Below are 12399 nucleotides of genomic sequence, written 5' to 3'. Positions count from 1 at the left end.
AACACAGATGTTTCTGCGGCAACTCTGGATAACCACTGGTTTGATGTGTTGTCACAGTGGACGTGGCTGCAGGTGTGGTCTGGGCGTGGTGTAGGGTGTGAGGCTGCACAGGCCCTGTAATAAGCTGCAGCAGTCCCCATGGGTTCCTGAAGAGTGTGTGTAACTGCAGTTGAGTAAAGCACATAATTGAGATTTCCTTCCATCCTTCTGTCTCAGAGGTCACAGTTCCTACTTTCCTGCTTCTCTTGCAATATGACTTTCTCTGTTCACCTGTTTGCATGCACCAGCCTAATCATGACCACACCAGGTGCCACAGGCCCCTCGTGACCCAAATCGTTGTGACCTCCCAGCTCAGATAACCAGAGTACCTAACTGTGACCTATGACCCAGTCCCACCTTCCACGGAAAACCAATGTGACTGACCCGGTTTGGATATGGTGGCCAACTTTGGTCCTATAAACGGCGGCAGAAAAGTCAGGGTCGTGTGTGGGGAGATGACACCATCAAAATGGGCTGTGTCCACAGGGAAGGATAACTAAGGAGATGCCATTTTGCTATGGCCTTATGATGCTAAAGCCCCTGGCATATCCGGGTAGATAACTTTATAGTCATCTCCCACTTAATATTAAAACAAATTCTTGGTATGTCCCATAACCTTTTTCCTTAAACCCACTTCTCCTCTAAGTGTTTTGTATGTTTTTCCCTCATAGCTCAAAAAATAGAACCAACCATTTACTTGGTTGCTCAGACCCCCAAATCCAGAATTATCATCTCTGAGTCCTCTCTTTCTTTCCTACCTCAGATACAACCCAACAATAATTCTTCTCGGCTCTCTCCTCCAGATGTACCCAGAGTCTGCCCAGTACTTACCACCTCCACAGCCACCACCTGGTCCAAGCCACCACCAGCAACATCATCTCTTCCTGCATCCTGCAGTCACTTTCTAACTCGTCTCCTGCCTTCCATGCTTGCCTCCAATCTATTTTATACTCAGTAGCTGGAATCGTCTTTCAAATCATCTGATTGCATCAGCCCTCTTCAGCTCCTCCAAGAGCTTGCCATCCCATTTAGAATAAAATACTAATTCCAATGATATTAACAAGATTAATGACTAACTTCCCCTATAGTAACTTACCTAATCCTCATAGCAAACTTATGAGACAGGTTTTGTTGTTATCCCCACTTTACAGGTGAGAAAAGTGATGCTACAAGAGTGATTAAGTCTCTTGTCCACATCGCACAGTGAGTCAGTGGTGAGGTCAGGCTTTATGCCCAGGCAGTGTGGTCCCAGCGATCAGACACTGAACCACTGCACTATAAGGGGCAACAGACTTTTTATCAGAGGGCTACAGAACCCTGTCCCCCGCTCACCTCTCTGACCTCATTCCCTCCCACTCTCCCCTCCTCTCACTGCGCTACCTCCTCACTATCCGTCAAACACACCAGCATCACCTGGAGCTCAGGACCTTTGCCCTCCAAGCTCTTTCTCTGACATTCCCGTCCCCAACTGTTCACTTGATTGCCGTCCAGTGGCACCCAGGCCTCAGCTCAAATGTCACCTCCTTAGACAGATCTTCTCTGACCACCTGTCTGAATAGCGCCCCTGTTCCCTAAGTCCTTAACCTGATGGATTTTTCTTCATAACATTTAACATTACCTGAAATTACGCCTTTTATCTGTGAATGTGCTTCTTTATTATGTCTCCTCCGTGGTGGTTTACGTCATAAAGCTTGGTGCTTTACGTCGATAGCACCAAGCATGGGACTTGAAACCCAGTGGGCCCTCAACAAATAGTTTTGGGTAAATGCATGAATGCTTTATTTCAATTGTCTGCAAATTTCAAGTCTCTCGATTCAATGACCTTTTAATAATTTTTTTCACCTTCAGAACTATTTTGCTCGCAACTTTTACAACATGAGAATGTTAGCCTTATTTGTCGCGTTTGCAATCAATTTCATCTTGCTCTTTTATAAGGTATGTACATCTTAGTCTTTTAATAACCAATACGAAAGACTGAATTGAATGTAAAGATTTCAGAGATCCACTAGTGAGCACATCAAAACCGATGCTGAAATGTATTTGATGAAAATGAAAACCTGAATCTCAGGCACATTGCTGACTGTCTAGTACAGCAGGGATAGATTTGCTCCTTCACACTAGGTGAGAAATGCCCCCACTGAAGAATGTTGGATTTGCAGAGGATTTACCCACAGTGCTCAGAGTCTAATTTGGCTGAATATCTCACTTGTTACTGTATCTGGGTGTGGCATATCTGTACTGTATTAAATTCTTTTGATCACTGAGAAGGCAGCTTAGCCATCTAATTATTTCCTGCATGTACTGGAATCCTCATATCTGGGTTTAGTTTCAGTCATATAACAAAATGACTCAGTTATATATATATTTCAGTTATATTTATATATATTTTATCTCTATGTATATATATATATATGTATCATATGTTCTTTTTCAGATTCTTTTCCATTATAGGTTATTACAAGATACTGAAAAAGCTATCTTTTTTAGCCTTTGCTTTTAGTCTTTTCATCGTGCATTGGTTTCACATCCAGCTATTGGCTAAGACTGGGTTTCCACTGTTTCTTGTTTACCCTGATGTCAGAGGAAATGAACTGACTGTCCTTTAAATGATTTGAATCAGGTCTCCACTTCTTCTGTGGTTGAAGGAAAGGAGCTCCCCACTCGCAGTTCAAATGAAAATGCCAAAGTTAGCAGCCTGGACAGCTCGCCTAGAATCATTGCAGTTCACTATGTGCTGGAGGAGAGCAGCGGCTACATGGAGCCCACGCTGCGTATCTTAGCCATTTTGCACACGGTTATCTCTTTCTTCTGCATCATTGGATACTACTGCTTGAAAGTAAGATAGTGAGGCACCAAGGAACCTGTGTGTGTCCGCGTGTGTGTGTGTGTCTGTTGCACGCTGGACTTCTGGGGAAGCAGATTCTGAGATGGAAATGACATACACATAGTTTATTAGGGAATGTTCCATAAACACCTGCGGGGCAAGGGGAGGAAGCAGCATGGAGAAGAGGGAAAAGCGGGGCTGCAGTACAGACCCAACAGGGCACATCACAGGTCTCTGTTCTGAAGTTGAGACGCCCCCTTCGGGGTAGCCCTGGGCTGGGGCATTGGAGCTGGGCCTTTAGAGCTCCCTGGTGACGAGTCACTGCATGCAGGCTGCCCTGGGAAGGGGATGTGGCTGTCACATTGTAGTTTTCTCGCACGGCAGTAATTATTCACATATAGCCAATTTCACCTATAATTTGACCCCACAGAAGTCCACCCACTATGTCTCCTAGCAGTGCTCAGTGTAGTAGAAATTCTAGAAATACATCACATTGGACCTCTGAGAGTCATTTTGATTGTTTTGTTATTAGGTATGTATCTCTCGTTATCCCTGGCAGAAATGCTTCACTGTTTGTCACGTCACCCATCCCTAGAGCCTTACCAAGGGAACACTGTAGTTTGGTGAATAGAACTCAAGATAGTCTCTCTGAGTGCTCAGGGCTGCCCATCACCTTTGCAAACCTCTTTATCTTTTCCTAGCATGACACCTTTTTACTGCAGGGCTTTTATTTCACTGTGCCCTGCTTCTGATTGGGAAACTTCTAGAAGACTTTTGAAAAACCAGGGTCCAGGGTAAAAGACTAGAATGTAAAGTTTTTTTCAGAAACTCCTCTCCCTCCCTCTGCTTCCCTTGTTTTATTGGGGGGGAGAAGGGATATTCTTGGATAATTCCAGAATGTCTGCATCTTCTTTGCATCTGTGCCTTGTGTAAACTCTGTCCATATGAAGAGGGAATCAGTAAATTCTGGAGACATTCTGGCAAACTGACAAAGATTTTTGCTGATGTTGAAATTAAAATTTATTTCAAAATAGCATATGGGCATGCTGAGCATGGAATTATTAAAGAGATTTCTAAAATAAAACTCTAAAAATTTTTTAGAAGTATGCATTTTGGAACATTAGTGCTATGTTTTATTGCATCCATATATATTATATATATGTATATATGTAATATGCAAAAGAAAAGCAATTTTGTATAATATTTTTAATATTTAAAATTGATTTCATTAGTGCAATTATCAAGGAACCTCTATGTGTTTAAAAACATATGCATATATATAATATCTATACTGTCTTTTGTTTTTCGAAAACCTCTAGATGCCTCCTTCTGCCTAAATATAGCTGATTGATTTTCACTCAATTTTTACCCTCCTGGAAGTAATATGGGAAATATTTCTTTCCAAAAGCTGTTTTGTAAAGATAGTGACCACAAGAGATGCAAGTAAATCTAAACTAATTTTAACATGTTTATTTTTCAAATGTAGGTCCCACTGGTTATTTTTAAGCGAGAAAAAGAAGTAGCTCGAAAATTGGAATTTGATGGGCTTTATATTACAGAACAGCCTTCAGAAGATGATATTAAAGGCCAGTGGGATAGACTCGTAATCAACACACAGTGAGTAAAGAATGAGATGAGACATTTCTGTGCTCAAAAATTTCAAGGCATAAAATACTTTGCCGGAGTTCTTGCAGATTTATCAAAAGTTTAGCAGAGGTGAATAACAGTTATATGTTCAGCCAAGAAAATCAAAAGACTAATAAGCTCCATCAGTCTCTTAATGGATGCCATCAATTTTTGCCCTCTGTGTTCTGAATTCCTCCATCAAAAATGGCTTTGAGTCCATTTCCACAGCACTGATGGCACATAACATCCATTACTCAGTGTTCAGGGAAGTGTGTAGCTGGAGGTACAGAACCTGCAGTGTGGGGTTATCTCATCTGAAAGCATAGAGGAAGCCAAAATTATTCATTAAGGAAGGAGTTGTAGCATTAAAGGCAAAAATATTGAATGTCACACTTTTAATCTAAGTTGGAAATTTTCAGTTGGTATCATCCAGAGGCGAAGCATATAACTAGCTAAACATTATGGCATGTAAAATATAAGACAGAAAAGCAAATACTTTTCTTTATACTAATTATTTCGCCTGTGAGGTCTAGATCCAAACTACTAGCTGCTGCTGCAGATAAAAATCCATCACAAAAGTCTAATTTTACACTATTCGAGGTATTGGTGATACAATATTTTTCTGTAGTTTGTAATACTCAAGCGTGAAATAGCTTCCTTTTATTGTGATTAGTTTTGCTAATTCTTAAAGAGTTACGATTTCTAACAAGTTCTGGGTTTCCAAATGGGGATGATTTGTTTGTGTGTTATAAATGTTTACTCTAAATGCTCAATATTTTGTTTAGCAACTCTAACTCGAATCAAGTCTGTCCCCTTAGGTGAACTCTATATTAGTTAAGATGCTGGAGTCATGTGATGGTGTTATGCTCAGTTTCCTTAAGGATAACTAGTGGGAATGAGATTTTTTTTTACTTCCTAGGAAAAACAATGACAGTTTTAGATACTTTAATTTTTATAGACAATTGACAAAGAAATGTATACATTAACACATTATACATAAAGAAAAAATATAACCAGACTGCTTATTAAATATGCTCATATTCATCTCCATTAAAATATTAGCCCATAGTCTCTTCTGTGATTTACATGTATATATTAACACTTAAAATAATATTTAATATACTTATGATAGAAAAACTATGGGATAAGATGGGGAAAATTCATTGTAATTTTTGTGAATGGAAGAATATATGTTCACATATATTTTAAGTATTTCATTTATTCCAAAAAATATATTGTTATTTATCATTTTTTTAAAAATGATACTATTTTACTTCTATGCTTTTATATCTTTTAGGTCATTTCCCAACAACTACTGGGACAAATTTGTTAAAAGAAAGGTGGGCTTAAATTTTCTATTTTTTTCCTAAAGTGCAATTCAGATTTGAATCTGCTGTGGCTCATACGTAGGCTGAGATACTGAGGCGTGCTTTGTCTGTTAATGTCATTTCAAAATGGAAATGGGATTCAATATGAATTTCAAAAATTTCATAAGAGGTCCATGCTCTGCAGCTAAAAAATAAATAAGCATTGCTCACCCACCTGTCATCTGACTCAGGTGACTAAACAGTGCTCAGTCTGTACGTTAACAAGAATTGGTAAGAATTTTCTCTGAGATTGTTCGGGTAACTGAAGTTGACGGAAGGCTCTTTTTCTGATAAGACAGCTTAAGTCACCAGGGCTGGGATCCTCCCTTACAATAAAAAAGTAAAGTTGTTGTATACCAACAAAGAACTGAATTTTATTTACTTTTATATAAACTTCAAAGACCTTTGTATTTTGATAAAGTTTTATTCTTCTGATGCGCACTGCATCAGAGCATGATAGAACACAAGTAGGAGTTCAGCTACGGACTCTGGCACCTATGTCGGCTCTGGTTACGAGAGACAAGGATTATCTCTGCTCTTCCTACCACACGGGATTTAACGTAGGTCACTTTTTTAAAAAAAATAATGCATGTACCAGTACTTGTACACTGTAAAATACAGTAATCATTACTTTGTAGCTCCTTCTTATTCCTTGAACCCTCCAACTGCCAGACTGAATCACTTCATGCCACGTACCATAATGAGCCATGGCTCCAGTGTATGCGGTCTGGGGCGAATGGCCACAGATGTCTGCCGAACGAAGTGGTCTTTTTCCCTTTGATTCCACCAGTTGAGAACTACTCATAGGGGGGCCGGTGATTGGCAACTGCAGATTTTTTGTTACCAGTCTGAGGGGAGATAGAGAGTTTGCCAAGAATTTAAATCAAGTACATTATTTAAAATGAAGCACATTTTAAAAAACAGAAACAAAACAAAACAAACCCCCCCCCCCCAAGACTTCCTAGTTGGAAGAAGCAGTGTGTTTGTTGATTTTCATTTTGGTGCAAGTTTTTGTCCCCTTGTGACCACACAGTAGTAGCACTGCACGAATGCAGATGAGTGCATCCTAATTAGACCAGAGCTCTGAAAGAATAATTTTTAAGTAACGTAAAATAGATAATTTGAATATTTTATTCTTAGTAATTATTTAACAGTATAAAGAAGCAGTTTCTAAGTTATTAAAGCAAGAGTTTCTCTGAAGGACACGATATATCTAGAGTCAAATAAATAGACAGATTGTAATTGCAGCTGAGACAGTCCATAGCGTTCCTGCTCTGAGGTCCAGTTTGTTCTCCTGGGTGAGAATACAACCCCTAAAGAACTCCCACTCAGATCAGCCCAGCCCATTTTCAGTGCTGTGAGAATAATGGAAAACAAATTGTTTTAATGAACCTAAATAGTGTACGTTCATAGGCTTTTTCACTACCGTTGCTCTTTTATGTTTTCTTTTAATTTACCTGATTGTATACATTCAGAAAAAGCTCATTTTTATTTCTGCTAATCCTTTCTTTCTTTCTATTTATCCACTTTCTTTCTATTCATCCACTCTAATATTTTACTTTAACGTTCCCCCTCCTCTTTTGCTGGTTCTCAGTTCCTTTGTTTCTCCTATATTCCTGTTCCTTGCTTTCCTTTTCCTCTCTTGCTGCCCGTTCTCTCTCCTCCTGCGTTTCTTTCATTACTTTTCCTGTTGCCTCCATTTTCAATGATGTACGGGATCCTCATGGTATATAAACTGTAGGCCAAGAGTCGCTATATCAGAGACAGAGGTACTGAGCTCACAGGTGATCTGTTAGCCCACATCTAAGCCCTGATCTAAAAACCCAACATCTGGGCAAAGCCCAGACAAACGTGACAGAAGAGAGAGGGTCAAGGAAGCCAAGGGGGGTTGCAAAGAAGTGATTCTAACGATGGACAAGGAATCCATTCTAGGTAAGAATTAAACTGAGGACCTGTGGATGGTGACAAGGCTGCAGGTTCAGGTGTTGTTGAAGAATGGCTGGAGTCAGGATACTATGGGGGGAGTTGAATGTTTGCTCTGGAGACCACAGAGGGGATACCAGCATGTCATGGGCAAACCCAGTGGCATGCCATGCTCTACGCAGAAGATCTTTGCTGGGAGTCAGCCTTGCCTGGATGTGTCCTCACCCCATCTCTTGCCAAGCTGAGACTGGGCATGTTACATTCTCCAAGATCAATTTCTTTATCTGCAGAGTAGGATGCTAACAACAGGAAACTTAACATATTATGACAGTCCCATGAGGGAAAAGCAAGTTGGACCTCTTAGCATAATTCCTGACACGGAATGAATTTGGTAGCAGTTACTTTATTCCATTTTCTCCCACCTCTTTACCCATTTGCTTGAGCCTGTCCTCTTTTGTGCCTGCCTTTCTCTCTTGCATAAGAAATCTTGTTCTTCAGCTAGGCATTATTTAAAACGCTATAAGTTCACTAAGACCTTAAGCAGTGTGATCACAGAACATGAGCCGTTAAGTTAGATGTTTAAGTGAACCTGAAAGTAAGACCGATATATACTATGTATAAAAATAATTAGATGTTTGTATGTGCACATACAGATGAGATTACTTACTGGTGGAGGCCAGTAAAATGCTTCTTTTCTTGCCCCAGGTTATGGATAAATATGGAGAGTTCTATGGCCGAGACAGAATCAGCGAGTTACTTGGCATGGACAAAGCTGCCCTGGACTTCAGCGATGCCCGGGAAAAGAAGAAGCCAAAGAAAGACAGCTCCCTGTCGGCCGTGTGAGTGTTCATTCTGCTCTATCCGAGGTCTAGGTGGAAAGGAGGAAAAAGTAATACACTTCTGAACTTGCTAGTGCACTGATTTCCTTTCCTTCAGCGTCAGAGGAATAGAGACGAGAGAAACAGAGAATATATAAAGTCTGCTTTTGTACTTCCGGGTATTTTTGCACTATGGAATCAGCAGATGTAATCTATTAATTTTTGAAGGTGACTTTTTCATTATTTACATAAAGCAAGAAGAAAAGATTTGTTTTATCGATGTGCCTTTTTATCCCTAAATGCCACTTAAGTTGAAGTCAAAGATGCAAAAGCATAATATTTGACTCGTTAATGCTTCCTGTTTGCCAAGAAGTTAGTTTTCTTAATTTTGGAAAAGGGAGCTATGTAGACCTTTTATTAGAAATAAGTTCATATTCTTTTAATTGTTGTGTTTTATTTAAATAGCAAAGACTTGGTATACTTAGTATACTATTACTTGGAAAGTTCATTTTAAAATGAGGCACTCTTATACAGTGCTTGCATGGAATAATATGATATAATTAGAAGGATGTAAACCAGTTGAACTGAATTCACCTGAGATTGAATTTCACATGCACGTGTAGTGTTAGTATACATATATATATATATATATAAATATATACACATCTGTATCTGTCTTGCAAATTTAATCAACTATAATTCTAGAATTACAGTTGTAAAGCCTACATGCTTTTTAAAATGTAATTTCTTATTGTAGCCACTTAACGATTTTAGAAAAAAACGTAATCGTTACCTTCCCTTATCTATGTATTTAAGGTATCAGTCAATTAGGTATGTGACGATTTCTCTGAAAACATAAATATTTAAGGTTCTGTAGAGCAATGTTAGTTTGTCTTAGATAACTATTTTAGCTAGCATTAAAAAACAACATTTTGGCTGATCTCTTTTATACTTTTTATCTCTCTGAAACCTTGTTAGAGCTAGTTGGGTCTTTAAAGATAATGTGAACCCAGTTCAAAAGTAGTTAGATAAGCAAATATATAGCAAGTTATGAATTTAAATTTAAAATATTACCTGAGTACTTTAAGAAAACAAATGTGGTTCTTAAAGGAATGTGGTCACTCTACGTAAGATGAAACACAGTTGGCAGCCCTTAGGCATTCAGGCCCTTATGTTAGAATATCACGTAAGGACTATGGTGAGAGGGGGGCTGCTGAGTTTCTTACTAGCATTTTCAGATCCCTGATAACCAATGTAGAATTAAATAGTTTTACTGAATTATGCATTTTCCATGGTCATATTTGTGACTCTAGAAAATGTCTGATAAAATAGAAGGAAAGTTTAGACTGTTTTTTTACTATGAACAGTTTTAAATTAGTGGAATTTTCCACTGTTTTACATAGTAAATGTTTGCAGGTTTGACCCCTGGCAAAGTACCAAGAAATTAATGTGGCTTTTATTAATACCTTTAAATATGGATAATAAAATTAGAAGAATAAAGATCTAGTAAATAACACACATTCCTAGGAAAAGATTTACATGTAGTGTTCCTTTATTAAAGTGTTTAGAAGGATTGAGTTTTCAAAGAGTATCTGTTTTCTATATGAATAGTATCTTAATGTGAACATTTGCATATAAGGATGATTCATGTATCTATGTGTGCATGTATTTATCTATCAATCAGATATATAGGGCTTGGTATGTGCATATTTAAACAAGTGGCCAGTTCACCTCCTGGGGATAGAATGGCTGCCAGCAGCCAGAAAGCCTGCATGCTTCTTCATGTGTGTCTTTATGGAGTGAGAGGAGAGCTTATAATCTCAAAACCATCTAGCAAAACTCCTCAGCTTCTGGCTTCTAGTTTACCCCTGAACCAAGCCCTGTGGCCAGGTTAATGCCATGCCCTGATTGGCCTAGATCAGCTGTGCTCCATCCCTGGGGGTGGAGCCAGCTCCACCCAAACAGCATCACTGCCACTACTGGTGAGAAAAGAGTATTGTATACTACAAAATACTCTTAATGCTGTTGGTAGGAAACTTGCTACCCTAATGCATGACAGGGATGGAAAACAACTAATCATAAGAACAAACTTCTAAATAAGTTAGAAACGACCATGGGAAGTTCAGACATCCTGATAAAAACCCTTATTTTGTTTTGGATTGCTTTCATGGGAAATAATCATGCTCTCATGCAAATTATCCAATGGGTTTATTTTTTTTTTCATCTCTCTCTTTTTTTAAGAAAAAGTATTCTTATATTGAAACCCACTGTAAATATTCATGAAATTTTAAAAAATATTATTTAATAATAAAATTAATTATAACTCAAAGATTGCTTTAGTTCCTTAAAAAAATTAAACCTTAACTCTAAGGGGAAAAGTCTCCTAAGAAGTCAGCTTAGATTATCAACTGTTTATCATTGCACTTGTGATTTAAGATTGACCTAATTAAAAGAAATGATTAAAGAAGTAAAGACTAAAACAGTAAGTCTAGAGAAGCCTTTTTGAAAATAACACTAAAATTATATTATTATCATATCAATTCACTGGAATGTTGCAAAGGCTAACAAAATTATAATTTCTAGCCCCATAAACCGGTGACAAGTTCTGGAAAAAAGCAAAAATTAAAAATTAGTATATTTTAATACATGTATATTTTAATCTGCAAAGATCATGACTATTTATGTTGATTCACTCATTCAACATTATTGAGAGACGTTCAATGTATGATATAACATGCTTGGTGCTGGGGATTTCACAGACTGGTGAGGAAGGCATCAATACACATACATACACACACACCTATGCCTGCAAAACAACATGGGAAACGATTATAAAGGGAGGTGTCTACAAAGCACTATGGGAACCAAGGGGAAGGGTTAAATTCCTTCTTGGATAGAGAAGGAAGTAGAGAAGGGGCATTTCTGAAAACGATGGGAAAAAACAAAATGAATAAGCCCTTTTATTGGCAAAATCAGTACAGTTGTAAAACAAGTGTGGACATTTATGCAAGTTTTTATTAGTTGAACTAAAAATTATTCTGTTGGGATGCAATTATGAATATATAATGAAAGTTAGGGAGGAAACTTTCGATATACCTGTGTTAATTTAGTAGTTTCTAGGAATAATTGTCACATAGAAAGTGTTTATTTTATATTTAATATAGGAAAAGAAAAGGTCAAAAAGAAAAGACTATTTTTAAGTAATAGAGACATACTGATGCTTTGTTTTGTTTTCCAAGATTCCTCTTTAAAAAAAAAAAAAAATCACAAAACTCTGGTGTACATTTTCCAACAGAGCTCTCAGCTGGGCTCCTGAACTAGAACTCATCTCCTGAGATGGTTGCCAGCTCTGCCCCATGGAGAGTGAATGACAGCAGGCTTTTGCAAGCCTGTGAGTCTCTGCTTCATGTACATATCTACAAATTCTTTTTTGTCTTTCCAGGCTGAACTCTATTGATGTGAAGTATCAGATGTGGAAACTAGGAGTCGTTTTCACTGACAATGTAAGCCAACTTCATTACCACAAAGTAAAACGCACTCTGATTAGATGAGTTTGTTGGGCTTCAGTGGCTGGAAAGATGGCTATTTAAGAAAGCTACTTAAGGGCTTCCCTGGTGGCGCAGTGGTTGAGAGTCCGCCTGCCGATGCAGGGGACGCGGGTTCGTGCCCCGGTCTGGGAAGATCCCACATGCCGTGGAGCGGCTGGGCCTGTGAGCCATGGCCGCTGAGCCTGCGCGTCCGGAGCCTGTGCTCCGCAACGGGAGAGGCCACAGCAGTGAGAGGCCCGCGTACTGCAAAAAAA

General features: G+C 38.6%; 2 protein-coding genes across 2 annotated transcripts in view; one reads left to right on the top strand and one right to left on the bottom strand.

Annotated features, from left to right (window-relative positions):
* Positions 1-12399, top strand: part of RYR2 (ryanodine receptor 2) — a 721218-nt gene that overhangs the window by 678519 nt on the left and 30300 nt on the right. Inside the window, exons 92-97 of the mRNA XM_060286446.1 lie at positions 1888-1974; positions 2660-2875; positions 4350-4480; positions 5787-5829; positions 8485-8618; positions 12040-12100. Of these exons, the coding sequence (XP_060142429.1) occupies positions 1888-1974; positions 2660-2875; positions 4350-4480; positions 5787-5829; positions 8485-8618; positions 12040-12100 (672 nt within the window). The remainder of the gene's footprint in view (positions 1-1887; positions 1975-2659; positions 2876-4349; positions 4481-5786; positions 5830-8484; positions 8619-12039; positions 12101-12399) is intronic.
* ZP4 (zona pellucida glycoprotein 4) overlaps positions 4463-12399 on the bottom strand; it is a 111823-nt gene continuing 103886 nt past the window's right edge. The window contains exons 14-16 of the mRNA XM_030843951.2: positions 8447-8647; positions 6553-6704; positions 4463-4803 (exon numbers count right to left, since the gene is read on the bottom strand). The gene's annotated coding sequence lies outside the window, so the exon portion shown is untranslated. The remainder of the gene's footprint in view (positions 4804-6552; positions 6705-8446; positions 8648-12399) is intronic.

Source organism: Globicephala melas, chromosome 16 (genome assembly GCF_963455315.2).
Source record: "Globicephala melas chromosome 16, mGloMel1.2, whole genome shotgun sequence".
Lineage (NCBI taxonomy): Eukaryota > Metazoa > Chordata > Mammalia > Artiodactyla > Delphinidae > Globicephala > Globicephala melas.
This window is presented reverse-complemented; position numbering and strand designations above follow the sequence as displayed.